This window comes from Lathamus discolor, chromosome 3, assembly GCF_037157495.1.
Source record: "Lathamus discolor isolate bLatDis1 chromosome 3, bLatDis1.hap1, whole genome shotgun sequence".
Taxonomy (NCBI): Eukaryota; Metazoa; Chordata; class Aves; order Psittaciformes; family Psittacidae; genus Lathamus; species Lathamus discolor.
Window position 1 is genome coordinate 93,052,465 of NC_088886.1, and position 14,430 is coordinate 93,066,894.

The 14,430-nt window shown below is 46.2% G+C and overlaps 1 protein-coding gene across 10 annotated transcripts in view; it reads right to left on the bottom strand.

The window, feature by feature from the left end:
* NDST2 (N-deacetylase and N-sulfotransferase 2) overlaps window positions 1-14,430 on the bottom strand; it is a 142,141-nt gene that overhangs the window by 1,909 nt on the left and 125,802 nt on the right. For all 10 annotated transcript variants that reach the window (XM_065670630.1, XM_065670632.1, XM_065670628.1 and 7 more), the window contains 9 exons: window positions 13,170-13,355; window positions 12,634-12,762; window positions 7,608-7,790; window positions 6,702-6,798; window positions 5,268-5,391; window positions 3,613-3,787; window positions 3,199-3,369; window positions 1,727-1,836; window positions 149-251 (listed from right to left, as the gene is read on the bottom strand). In XM_065670630.1, coding sequence (XP_065526702.1) covers window positions 149-251; window positions 1,727-1,836; window positions 3,199-3,369; window positions 3,613-3,787; window positions 5,268-5,391; window positions 6,702-6,798; window positions 7,608-7,790; window positions 12,634-12,762; window positions 13,170-13,355 — 1,278 coding nt within the window. The remainder of the gene's footprint in view (window positions 1-148; window positions 252-1,726; window positions 1,837-3,198; window positions 3,370-3,612; window positions 3,788-5,267; window positions 5,392-6,701; window positions 6,799-7,607; window positions 7,791-12,633; window positions 12,763-13,169; window positions 13,356-14,430) is intronic.

Genomic DNA, 14,430 nt, shown 5'->3' on the forward strand with positions numbered 1-14,430 from the left:
GGAAAACACAGACCACATTAGTGGAAAATGTTACCCTGGACACGTGTTGTGTAGGTCATCTAGGACACAGACGGTATGAAAATCCAGGTTGGGTTGCTGGGATGTTTCTACATCTCTTGCTGCCAACAGATTTGAGACAGTTACTTACCAAGGAGTCCATATCAGGATATTTTCTTCCTTTACTCTTTCCTAGGCATTTAGTCTTTCCTCCATCTAGCAGCTGGCACCAAAATCCTTTTGCTTCATCAAATCTGAAAAGGACATTTGTCTTTAAATGATACAGCCACATGCCCAATTTGTAGCAGCAGAAATTAAGTAACTTCTTAAGCATTTCCCATTTCAGTGTTTTACAAATTGGGGTTGGGTTTTATTTACTTATTTGTTTGTGGTTTTGGTTCCTTTTTTTTGGCACTTGACTACTTTGACAAGAAATCCATTCCAACTGTGACTGTCTCAGCTTTATGCACATTTCAGAGGCAACATAGTGTTAACAGTATTTGTTAAGATTGGGGGGAGGAAAAATAATGTTTTAGTGTATGTAAATTCTTTTAAATCTCCTCATTATAATTGAGAAGTATTAGAACCACCCCCTCCCCACCCCCCCAAGCATTTAAAAAGTCAGTGTTTCTTTTCTTGTTAAAACACAGGTATAAGGCAATGCTGGGAACAGTGTCTGAGTCTGGCCTGGCCTGGCCTGTCCCCTCAGATGGCCAAAGGGGAGCTTGAGGTTTGAGCAAGGCCCACTACCAAACTCTGAGGTGAGCTGACCATTTATTTTCTGACCCTGGCTGAAGTATACCAGTTGGTACCATGATTCTAAATAATCCATTTATTATCACCACAAGTGCTCCAGCAAGTAAGGCTGTCAAATAATCTGACATTTCTAAACCTGCCTTTCCCTGGGGAGTGTGTGCCATCCCTTTGAAAAGACCTGTAGGAGGAGAACTGAATTTGTTCTCCTCTCTACTGTTAAAGGGCAATTGCCATATGCCTACACACACCACCCACCACCCTCAACAAGCATAGGCTGTGAGAGGAGGGATGTGAAAACACAGGTTTCAGCTGCAAAGAACAATATTGAGGATCTCCACTGAAGACTTTCAACTAGCACTTAATCTATTTAGATTAACTGCACTTGCAGTATGGGCAAGATCACAGAAATGGCTGAGTAACATCCTTCAGCTTATGAGCAGTGGGGTAGTGCCTCTACTAACACTTCCTCAGATAGCTCTGGGCACCTGTCAAGACCATGTCTTCTGTAATAATAGACTCACTATTTCAGAACTGTGCCATGTGTCCCTAATCTCCATCTGGTTGCAGATATGAGCAGCTTGTCACACATTTTTAATCTACCTCCTCTACTTTCTGTCAGATATAACACAAAGCATAAGGAGTGCTAATAATTCCAGCACCTTTTCTGAAACCATACAGACTAAATGGAAAACATTATAGTTACTGCTGTAAGCAACTTTGTGCTTCTCCGTGACAATGACAAAAACCCACCCCTTTCCCTATAATTTCTTGAAAGGCTAAGTTATGATTTCAGTCTCAGCATAGCACCTCATGCTAGCTGAACCTAAGTTTAGGGTTAGCCATACCTCTGAAACCATAGCAGGTCTTGTAGTCTTTTAAGTCTTGTATACTTCAAGGTAAGTATTCTTCTAAACAAGTGTTTATTAGTATCACACTTGGCAAAGGAAGCATCCTCCCAAAATGATTTCCCTACCTGAGGGCCTGGGTGTAGTTGAACAGTGGCGTTACTCCCAAGAACTTCTGGATGTTGTCCATTACAGAGGCAGGATTGTGTCTCAGCTCCTGACCATCCACAATGAGAAGCTGAAAAGACAGCAGCCGCCTTAGCCTCTAACAGCCTGTGCTGAATGACACCCGTGAGCTTCCTGGATCTCAAACTGCCCCTGACCCTTGTGCATGTGAGTAAAGGCTGCCAAAAAAGCCCGTTTGTTCTAGAGCAACACGGTGAGGGGATGTGGCCCATTTGGCACCACAGATAGATAGTTATAATACGGGCCACAAGTACCATAAAACAGTAGACCTTGACAGGCTTTGCTTAATAAACTTGCCTTTGGCCAACCCTCCTGTAACTAAGCACTAAGGCCCAGCAGTAGCACAATTTACAGACTGTCTTTGGAAACCTCATATGTCCTTTTTAGATGCCAGCAGCCACTGTGCTAAGTATTCTTCTGTAATCTCCGAGTATTCTCCTGCTACATGTGTGATAAACAATAATGAACAACATTTGTACTAATAAATTACCCATTTCAAAGAACAGAGCAAAAAAAATAGACACATGAACTGTGTTCTGGGGAACGTCGGAGACCTGACCCATAATAAGTGCACGGATGGTGTGTCTGGCTCTATCATTCCGCACAGCAGTGACCTCCAGAAATAGCAGGGCAATGAGATGTAAGCCCAAGAATGTTTTCCCATGTCTCTTTTAGTCTTGGCAGATCTGTCATGTACAGTTTAGGCTGCTGCTTTGGCAGAGAATAACAGACTAAATGGTCTTATAAGCCTTTGCTGGATTATAGACTGTCTGAGGATAACCCCAGTAGCAGAAAGAAAGAAAGTTAAAGAAACGTATTCTGACTCACACTGTATTAGACAGTTTATAAATTTCTTTTGAATTTAGAGATAGTAATGTTCTGTTATTATCTATTAATGGACATTTTGCAAATTTATACACAAAACATAGAATCCTGACATCTCTGCAGTGAAATTCCCCTTCAGCAGGCAGATAAAGGCTTTGCAACACAGGAACTAAGAAGTAGCAGAGACACAGAGCCTCTCTTTAAAGCAGTGAAACTGCAGCAAGTAGCTGAGTGCCTACTGGGCCTGAAGAGAGTCTCTGGCCAACATGAAAGGAAGGGAGCGCTAACACTGCTGAACTTCTCAATACTTTGGAGCTCTCCAGGAGATCACAGTATCCTTCTGCACCCATTTACTTTTACAAACACAGTAAGGTGCAAAATCAGAGTATTCAAGCCTTATTTTCTTACTAGCTCATAATAGGAGGAAGCAAATGGTGGCTTTTGTTCCAGAAGACAAGACAGGAGGTCACATGAAAACAAGGGGCTGGAGTGAGTGGGTAGCTGAAGCATACACACATGTAACAGTTTGTTCTCTACACTAAACCTACAAAGGGCTCCACACAACAGCCTCTACTGCCAAGCCTCCTACCTGCCCAGCGGGGTAGTATGTTAGCCAGCGCTCTAGGTGAGTTGAATACCAGCCAGGGAGCAGGCATCGGCTTTGCAGGTTGCGCAGTTCCTGAGGGGCCTGGGATTTTGCAGAGATCACTTGGTAGAAGGTGTAATTGAGTGCCACAGGGTCATTGTGAGCACGCTGGTGCTGGAAAACATAAGCTGAATTTAGGAGCAAAAACGCAGAATTCCACCTTACGCATCTCTCTGCAGACCCCACTGACTTGGCACAACCACCCACCAATGCCTTTGTGTGTAACTGTCCACACTCTGCAGACAGCCTGCCTCATGTCCCCTGGCCCCTCTAGGGAGATGGAGCCACAGGATTTCCACTTCACCCCACTGGAACACCTCTCTGGCCCTCACCCACAGAACAGTGCTGGGAAGTTACCTGGTACCACGAATAGGCTCGGTCAGCAGGGTTGATCAGAACAGTAATGATTTTGGCTCGAGGGAGCAGGGCTGCACCACGTTTTGGTACCACCTCTGTGTCAAAGTAATTGGCACTCTTCTCAAACATGAAGTCTGTGCTGGCATTGGAGGGGATGGGAAAGAATTCCATGTACCTGCCAAACAGATGGGACACTGGTGAGCAGCTTGGCCCAACAAAGAAATGGCACATGACAAAATGATGCCCTTATGCCTCTTGAACAGACACAGTTCACAGAACAACTGCAGCTCGCCAGGAACGCAGTGAATGGGAAAACGGGCACAGAGCTGGCAGAGGATAAGGTGTGGTGGAGCACAACATGGAAAGTTGGAGATGATAAAAGGGCAAGAAAGTATTTTGCTGAGAGTGTATTCCCCAAGTCTTTGGGCAGTGGAAAGAAAAGGCTGAGGGTAGGGTACTAGTTCTCATAGAAAAGAGGTTCAGTCCAAGAGTAAGACCAGAATGAGCTGCCTGTCCTGCCACTGACTGGTTGTTTAAACCCACCTAGACCTGTTTAAACCCATCTAACACACGTGTCTCTCTGCACATCTGTCCATAGCTGAGGCGCAGGGTAAAGAGCTCTGCTCTGCCTCACAGGAGCTTACATGGTACCTAAGGCATTTGAGCAAGGCAGAGAGGGCAATGTGTAGGACAGGGCACGGTAAAGTGCTAGAAGACTGGTCTGTTGAAATTTAAGCTATACAACTAACTCGGATTCCATGCTAAACATAAAGATTCTTGCATGTGATGCAACACTCCAGTCAAGTTGGATGACTTTTCCAGGAGATGCATGTAAAAACCTGTGCTTTCTAGGCCTGTCAGCTAGTGCAACAGTTCTGTAGTGCTTGACTCCTGTGAGCTTTGCTCAAGTACTAACCCCCTTGTGATACCTTTGCAGCAGTCCTCTAAATGATCAGAGAAGTCAAAGTCTCCCAGAGCTCATGGGCAAAGAAATCCAACAGCAGAATGCCTTGCTGCCACACAGCTGCCCTCAGAGCCATGTGTGAGGGAGCACAGTGCACACAGTTGACCTGAAGTCAATGCTTTGAGCAAGAAACACCTTTGAAATGTCTCTGCCTGGAAACACAGTAGCGTAATTGTGCCATAATGACACCGACAGGTGGAAACACATTAGCATACTTTTACACCTAAAGATCAAGGTATGCATGTGAACATGAGCCACTGTGAGGAACATAGTGATGGCTGGAAGTCTGAAGAGCCCAGAACAACAGGAGGGAGGTTGTCCCCTCTGCACTGCCTCTTAACTCAGAAACCACAAAGGACTTTTAAATGAGTGCACTGTTGTCTGTTTTGCATGTCAAAGGGAAAGAAACCTCATGACAGCAGAACATTCAACAAAGACTGAGTTTTTAAAGCTATATCATGCCTACAAGTCTCCTAGTGAGCAGGTAGTGAAATCAGAAATTACCTGTCCTGGTACTAAGCAGTTGGGTTAGCAGGAAAACAGAGCACACACTGATCAATAGCTATGAAAATAGCTGTTCAGAAATGGAGAAATTACTAAGGTGGCTGAGGTGGACATACAGAGAAACTCAGGAGAAAGCAACATAACACAGGTGAACTTAGCACAGAAGAGCACGTGTCAGGGTTCTTACCAATCAATTCCTTTATGATAGTTGGGTCCGTTAAAAAACTGGATCTCCTCGAAGGTGGATGGACTTGGGAAGTTACTAGTGACTGCTGGATGCATGGTCAGGAAGAAGTGCACAGCTGTTGTGCCTGCAACAGGAATGAGTTAGTGGGAACTGGGTCGCACATGACACTTGGCTGAATGAAGAGCTTTACCAACACTCCAAAGCACAGTCCCCAGATGGGCACACTCCTACCGCATGTGGCTAACCCACCCTTCACTCATGCAGGTTACAATAGCTGTGACACCAAGCACTGAGATTGAACCTGACTGAGCAGTTCAGTCCCATGTGTCAGCTCATGCAGCTGATCTAAGTCACCCCCTTAGCATGACAGCTGTCACCCACATTGGCTACCCCCACTGGTGGCACAGCCACACTGTCATGTGGCAGAATGCATACCTGCCAAACACAAAGTGGCCTGTGCACTGCAGGACAGTATCATGTGTTTGGGAAGGAGGTGTGCTAAGGGCAACATTAGTGTCCTTGCATGGGAGTTCAGCTAGAGGTGTCTTGGCCTGCCTCTGCTGTAGATGTTTTTCCTTTTACTCAGCCAAACCCAATAACCCTGCTCAGCAAACAGCTGTAGCCTCCAGCAGGACGATAAATCAGCCAAGAGAGGGGTTTCTTACTGTGCCATTTCAAGCAGCTTGGGCCATGATACAGAAGGGCTCAGGCTGCACACACACCAACAGAGCTTCACAGTGACAGAGGCAGGGGACAGCAATATGGCTGGGACAAGCTTCCTCCCAAGGCCAGGATCACTGCTTGCTGTGTGTGGTTGGTGTGTGCTGTTTCATTGGGCTACAGAGAAAGCCAAGGCTTGAAGACCTGGCTTTGGCTGAAGATTTTGTTCTCTTCAGCCTCGAAGGGACTCCTAGTACAGTATATACAGCCATATCGCTGCCAACCACAATGCCACAGCACTTAAGAGGTGGTGACAGAGGTCAGACAGAAGAGGATCTCTACCTCCCACTGACAGTGACAAGGAGCATGCAGTGGGCACACAGATCTGTCGCAATAAAAGCACTAGGGGGCATTCACTGGAACCTTTGCCAAGCGCCTGTGTTTAGTCCTGCTGACAGCTTATGCTTGTGATACACTAAAAAAAGTCACAGTTTCTCTGAGCTTACCTGGAAAAGCCAAACCAGCTCTGCAGGTAAGGCTTTTCTCTGCAAATCAGGACTGAGCCAGCCACAGTGCCAGGGGACAAAGTGCAGACAGGCTTGCCAGATTTAGGTTAGAGCAAATCTGAGATTCTCTGAAATGTCCTCTGTGGTCATTTGGCAGCTTGCAGAAAGGACAGCTATACAGAACTACTACACAGACCTTTCCAGCTCTCCTCTCTGGAGGAATGACATGGAAGCTACAATCTATCTTTATCCAAAGTATTCACATTACCAGTTTTCTGAGGTCCCACGATGAGGAACTTGGGGAGTCGATCACACGTTTTCTCTTTGGACCAGATATCCTTGTGCCTCTTATCATCACAGGGATTCTGCAGCACAAGTGATAGGATTAAGCATTACCACAGGAGCTAATGGAAAGGGGAGGAAAAGCTGGAAGGCCAGTCCTCTAAGGAAAATGCTATTAGCATATGAAGAACACTTCACAGCCACACTGCTACCCTGCCAGCGTCAAAAATACTCAACTGAAAACACAGGAATGTTTTCCAAAAGCTCCAGGGTGACACCGGAGCCAAAGTCCCTCTGCGAGTGTTAACCACTGGCCTTGCCCTGTGCAGTCATGCTGGCCTGGGCCACCATGATAGTGCAGCTCAACACCTGTGAACTTCTGGCAGACAGACAACTCTATCACCTTCAGTTAATTTCATCTGCTCATTACCATGCAGAGAGCTGCTGCACCGGGATAAAATGGAATAACCATGTTTTAATTTAACGAACATGAATTCTGCAGTGTGAGATTACTTTAAGATTAATCATATTAACATGCCTGCAAGCTCCTCCGGCACCAAACAGGGTTCTTCCTTGGACACTTAACATTTCACAGCAGCTTGCTCTAATTAATATAAGTCTTTTAGTGACCCAAATGCCTGCAAGCCTGCCCCCCAGTCACTTTTGACAGCCATCCCTGACCCTAAGCTCACACCATGATTGTGTCCTGCTGCTCCTACTCCCCATCCCTTCCACTCTGCAATTTGCTACTTACAGCCTCAAGCCACAAAGGTTAAACCTAAAAGCTTTCCTCATTACCCCTGTGTGCTCTGGATCAGCAGTCTTGCCACACTTTAAATGTGGGATATGCCTCTTCAAAAACCACTAGGAGCAGTTAAAGCTGCCTTCTCACCTGCCACAAGGGATTCTTCTCCTGAGGAAAGATTTCAAAGTACTTCTTTGCAAGTTGGACAGGGGGCAATGTCTGCAGGCGAAGGTTAGTCCAGCACTGCACAAACTTCACCAAGCTCTCAAAAGTGTACAGTCCCAGACGGTCATTCCCATAGTTGGACAGGTGGGTCATGAAGATGCTGATCTGAAAATAGGGAAGACATGGGATAAATCAGGTAACAGTACTCATTCTTCTTAGCTCAATCCCACTGTCAGCAAGAGGCTGTTCACATCTCAGACTGCTCTGGCTCAGCTGATGGATGTTCATCTGCCAGGATACAGCACTGCCTTGATGAAGAGCTTGCAAGACAGAAGGAACTCAGGAGAGGAGGTCACAGACCTCCCAGTAAACCCTGGGAATGTTGGTGGTGGAGTGGTAACTGAGCCCTGGATGTGAATGCAGAACAGTTTTAACATCCCAAATCAAATCAGGGACTCCCTCCTAGTCCAAACCTTGCAAATCTTTCATGGCAGAACAGGAGCTTCCCTTCCTCTCCCCAGGGCACAATCAGAGCAAGCTCTCTAGCTGTGATCAGCAGCCAGGAGAGCAGGGGAGCAGGCCAGGGAGAGGAGCAGCATGCTGCAGGCCAGGGCACAATGGTGCAAGGACAGTTTTCACAGGAGTTATTTCTAGGCCCACAGCCTGTCAGCTTTCATTCACTTCAGAGCTGACATCTCAAGTGTAAAGGAACAAGTGGCAATTCACACTGTAAAATACAAACAAACATATCTGGGCATCTGAACAGGGGCTGCAAAGAGACACTGCACTAGGACAGTGTCCTAGGAACAGACATCAGCTGATAAGGTTTTAGCTTGCAAGAGCCTTCAGCACAGGCAGCCCCTGAAAAATGTCCTGCCAACCCTGAGGATGAAAGCCCTTGGGCAAAGTGGCACAGAACACCCATGGGAGCCTACCCAGCACTGCAGTGCCCAGGAGCTGGTGTGCTATCCCTGCCTTGCCAAGCCATCTCTCAAGCATTTCCCTCCTGTCTGTGTTTCAGTACTTTAGCTTTTGGAAAGGAGTGCAAAAGACTGTTGTCTACTTGACTCTGGTGTGTAACTTTGACAGGTCCCATGGAACTGGGCATCCTAGTGCCTGTAACACAACAGCATTTTGCCAGACACAAACCACACCATGGCTGCAAGTTAGCAAAACAAAAGGAGAACACTAAGACCAATGGAAGAATGACTATGCGGATGATTTAGCACTCCCCAACCAGTGTCTGCTTTTGCAGGGAGAGAAAGAGACCTCAGTCACAGTAAGGGCATCCATTGCTGCACAGTTCAGGGCTGAATCCTCATGATGCCAGGTAAGATCAGGAGGCAACAAAAGGCTTCCCTGACAGGGGCAGGAATGGCTTTCCCACTAACAGCCGGGGAAGAGAAAAAGAGGGAAGCAGGAGACAGATGGTCTCGGGATGAAGACATTTGCTGGCACTTGAGAGGTCTGAATTCAGTCTTCTGCCCAGTGTCGCCATGGACTGGTCTCAGTGACCAATTTTCCTTCTGGTTTCCTACTAAGCTGATAGAGGCCCTGACAGACAGGCTCTGGAACCTCCACTTCAAAGAGCAGTGTGTGCTTCGTGCTGCTGTGTAAAAAGGAGATGTGCTAAATATAACACAGAGCAAAGGACAAGAAGATCTTTGGTGTAACTGCAGGGCCATGCCATGGAGCACATAAGGTGCCAAAGGATGAGTCTCATGTTGTATTTTTCCCATTTCTGGGGAACGCAGGAATGTGGTGTGACAGCGAGGGCTGGCTCATCCCTTTGACTTGCCAGTGAAACGTTCAGAGGAAAAATTTGCTGCATGAAGCATGTGGCTCACTGGCATAAACCAAGCACTGCAGCAGGGAAGACACAGGTCACCACCTGGGGTCTCTGCAAGCCCTCCAGAATAAAAACAGCCTGCATGTTTGCATCCATGTGATCAGGGAAGCAACTCTGTCTCAAGAGTAAACACATTCAACTAAAAGGGCTCACACAGGTAATGCTGTCACCTGCAAACAGCCCCAAGGAACTGTATTTAGAAGACAAGAAGACAAGCCCAACCAAAGGGCCATTTCCTCGTACTTGTGAGGATGCAGTCATGTCCTGTAACACACACGCACTGTTCCACAAGGCCTGGCTGCTTGCTCTGCCTCGTCACAGCTACTGCTGCCAACACTGCTCTGAGCACGACTTCTGACATAAGCTACACTGAAGTCCCATCTCTCCCTCCCATCCACACCCAGGGACCCCAGGGACTAGCTTGGTAATAACGCCTCCGTCTTCTCCCCCTCCCTTCCACTGTCAGCATGCCACGGTTTCCCTTCCTTTAAACTGAGGAAAGATGAGAGGAAAGGTCACAGGGAGCCTACAATACAGAAAACAAGCGGGTATGAGCACCCCTGCAGTATGTTACAAGCAGTTGTGGGCACAGCAGTAACCTAAGCTGCCGCTTAGCGTGAGCAAAAGTGTTTGTCAGAAGTGATCAGCCTGTCTGCTGGGTATCAATGGCTATTCTCCTTCCTGACATCAGACCTTGTTCACCAGTCAGAACATCAAACATCTTCTGTTTGCACTGTGGAGTTAATCACATGCATACAGGCTTGGAGACTCCTGCATGTGTATATACACTCAAAGGGAGCTGGAAGCACCAAAAAGGACTGATAGAGCCCAGTCCAAGTCTGCTACGGATCACTGCTGGGGCTGCGGGGCTGGCCAGCTTTCCATCAGGTCTATGAGATGGCTCTATCAGCAAGAGGAGGAATGCAAGGGTCTGAGTCACTGTGCAAACACGAGCAATGAAGAGGAGCTTAGAGCACAGTACTCCACTGCTCACAGAGAGAGAAATGCTCCACTGCCAAAAGGGAGCAAAACTGTAAACATCAGAATCATCTGAAAGTGCTTGAAAGAGTTTTAATCACCACAAAGAGCCAACAGTAAATCTGGCAAATAAACTCATCCTATACTAGAGCACAATCTTCCCAAACCTTCTGATCACAGATCACTGCCAGCTGCTTTGACCATCACAAACTTATCAGCAAATTTTAATGGGGCAGCTCTAGAAACCATGTTTCTATGAACTGCTTGGCAACAGCAATGATCCCTGGATTAGACCTCTGAAGTTTCACAGTAGCTACTTCTGCAGGCATTCTTTAAGATCTGACAATTATGAAGTGGGACAAGGGGGAATTCACCTAACATATGGCAACAGAAAGCCAGAAAAGCAATGGTCACAGAGAAGAAAGCAGTTTGTTTCCCTCTGACCAATCACTCCATATGTACCACAAAGAACAGCCTTCTCCTTACTACAGACTTCTATTAAGCAGGTAGATTTGGTCCTGTGCTAAGATAACAATTGTGTCTCGGCTGATAGGCACAGAAGGCTGGCTTCCAGACGTTGGGGATGGAAGCTTGGCTTCCTGACCTGTAAGTATGAACCCTTACAGCTTTTTACCTAGGGCTGTTATAGACCCATACCTCCTGTGGATCATATACCAAGCCAGAGATGGTCACAGGCTAACCTTCAGAAACACAAGGCCTGTTTGTAAACTACAGCCTGTTTGTGGGATGCATCCAGAGCACACTGCAAGGGCCTTTTCACCGTCACAGTTCTACTTCAAGGAGAGCAGAGGCACTACGCACTAGGAAAAGCAGGAGACAAGAAAGAATTAAGCTCATTGAGGGAAAAAGCTTGAATTTATGATTCACTGAGCCTCTAGAGCCCCGACCAAAAGTAACTATATCTGCATATTTAACCCTGCAAGAGGAGGAGGGAACGAAAGAAAACATCAGGGAGAACAGAGCCGCTGAAGTTACATGACAAAACCCACAAAAAAGAACTCAAATGACTGGGACCAGTACTCCAGGGTTCTCACCTAGGAAGCTAGGCAGAACCAACCTACTTTCTCTCAGATCTGCTTGCATGGCTTTTTGCCCGTACTCAGGGCTGGTGAAAAAGATAAAGGAGAAGTAAGAAGGTAGAACTTTGGAAGTCATGAGAAAAGAGATTAAACACCATTATATTTGGGAGTGGCTACATTAGGGGTAGACATTCTAAAATCACTGTCTAAACTTGGCAAGCCAATGTCCATTCAGAGAAAGGGAAGACAACGGATGCCAAACCAGCTTTAGTAAGAAACAAATTTAGGTGGGGAATTGAGAATGTTACTGTACAATAAAAAAGAACAGCATGTTTTCCTGCTGCAGCCAACAAGCAGGAATGTGAGGGAGTGTGAAGGAAAGAGCTACAAAGATTCGTCTCCTAATTCCGTACATTCAGGATCTTCTAAAAATTACTGCTTTTTTTTTGTGTTTCTCTTGCCACCTAGTACATCTTCCCAGCTTCAATGGGGAGTGAGAGTGAGAAACTCATGTGATTTGTCATCCATGGCTAAGAACTGGGAAGGGACTGCATGCTGTTGAAGGTACTACTTTAGCTTTGTGTTTTGACTGAACTGTCACGTATTGGAAGGGAAAAAGAAACACCTGTGTTAGATGCAGATCCCCCAAAATGCCTTAGGGTGACTACATCACAAAAAAGGCACACAGAAATTGTTTTGAAGTGCATACCTACTGAAGAAAGGAGAGAACACTTCATAACAAAAGCCCAGAGACCAAACTCATCAGTGAGCCAGCGGAGAAGACAACAGGCGGCAGATGTGCAAGGAACAGAAGGAGCCAAGGCACATCTCACTTCTGATTCATGAAGACGCCGTGGTCTTGGTAACACCCACTCTACCTTGGGCCATGCTCACTCAGCGTGTCACCCTGGCCAGTTTCTAACACTCAACACTGATGCATCCTTGGCAGTGTATAAAGAAAAGCTTTATTAACTACAAGTACTGCCTTGGTCCTCTTTTTCACATCTCCTTACCATCAAACTGGAGATACTGCACCGTGATGGGTGCTTATACTGAATCTCCTGTAAGATCTAGTCCTTTCCCACATCAGGCACATCAGCCAAGATACCCATGCACTGATTCCCCTTTCAGATGAGCTTACTGGGTTTAGGAGCACCGTCAGGAAGAGTTCACCACCACGAATGCTCTTGTCCAACTCCTTTGAGCCACCAGGATACTCATTGTAGAAGATAGTGTGAGTAAAAAGACCACAGGTCTGTCGGGGCAGGACCTAGCAATATCAGAGGAAAGCAAAATTAGGTAAAAGGCAGATGGAGCAGGATCTACCAGCGAAGTGTCAAAGCAGCACTTTGGATCAATACAAAGAGTAAGGGACATAATCGACAGGGGTTCAGAGGACTCTTTTGATATTCCTCCCAGCCATTTACTCATCACAGTGCGGACAAGTCAGTGGGATCTCAGTTTAGTCTTGTGCTTGGTTCTGCTCTCTGTTCAGTACTGACCTCTGAATTGTACTGAGAAACACAGAAACTGGCTGTAACCAAGCTTTTTTCCTCTTTGCTTGACTTAGCGATTTTGGAAACACTGGTGATAATAAGATTAATATCTCTGATACAGGTCACTATGAGACTGTCCCTTGGGCAAGAAAGTGGGCTCTGCTCACCCAGCTGTGCTCACCATGATTCCATTATGGATGAATCCACGCCGGTACCGGGCAGGGCGCAGGTGTGGGTATTCCTCTGTGCTCGTTACTTGGATGCTCCAAACGGATTTCCATGCCTCGTAGAGTTGTGTATGGACAGGATAAACCCCAGAATGGTGGGGGGCTACAGCATAGCCCAAGTCTGTGGGAATCCCATGCTCCTGGAAGCAGAATATGCAGCCTGATCATTCAATATTTAACTCAGATCCTTAATAAGGAACATATTTAGCAATCAACTCAAAGTTGGAGCAAGGTGACAAAGCAACATGAAAACTCTCTGGATTGGGAAACCTGAAATACTGCTTGTAACTTCTTGTTTTACGCATCTATAGAAATATAAAGGTAATTCTGTATCACCCAAGATGTTTAGCACTGGTAACGGCTCCTGTAAGAATGGTCTTGTAGCTTCCAGGTGTGACAAATGAGATTAATTCACAAGCCTGAGGTCAGGCTCCTTGGTTACTGCAAACTAATCAATGCTGTCAAGTGACATATCTCACTCCCACAATGCCTAGATCTGAGCCACTAGAGCAGGAAAGCAAAATTTCCTTAACTGATATAGAAGGGAAGGAAGATGCCTGGGATCTCTCGTCTCTAGCAATTCAAATAAAAGCAGACATGCAGCAAGGGACTATTGAGGGTGCAGGTACGGTGCCTGGAGCTACACTAAAATGACAGGAAATATCTGAATTTCATGGGTTTTAATTCCCCTGTGTAGTTCTGGTAACAATATGAATTATGACAGCTCTGCCCTGGTGGTATACAAGAAAACCAGAGCCCCTAAATGAAGCAATAACCTTCTCCTTCCCACTGCCAGCCTGTTTAAATATGAGTAATTGTGTTCTGTGCTTTGTGTCTCTTTGCAAAAGACTACACTGTTATTCAACCAGGAAAAGGAGGAGCCTAAATCGTTTCTATAATGCTGCAACTGTGCTCTGAATTCAAGATCGCTCCTAATCTGTGTATGTCATGGGAACACAAGACAGCAGCCTGCTACTCCCAGGGGGATTACCATCAAAAGAACCAAACTAGAGGTGAAGAGGACATTTCGTTTCAGAGAAACATGTATGCTATACTCAACTCTGGGCTGTAAGTATCAAACAGACATTGTTCCAGCAACGCAGGATGTTCAAAGCTTCCCCCTCCTTTGCCAAACCCAGGGAATTTCCCCTGCACTTCCTAGATAAGTAGCTTCTTCAGCATTGTCTGAGGAGACCAGAAGTAAGGCTGTTAGCA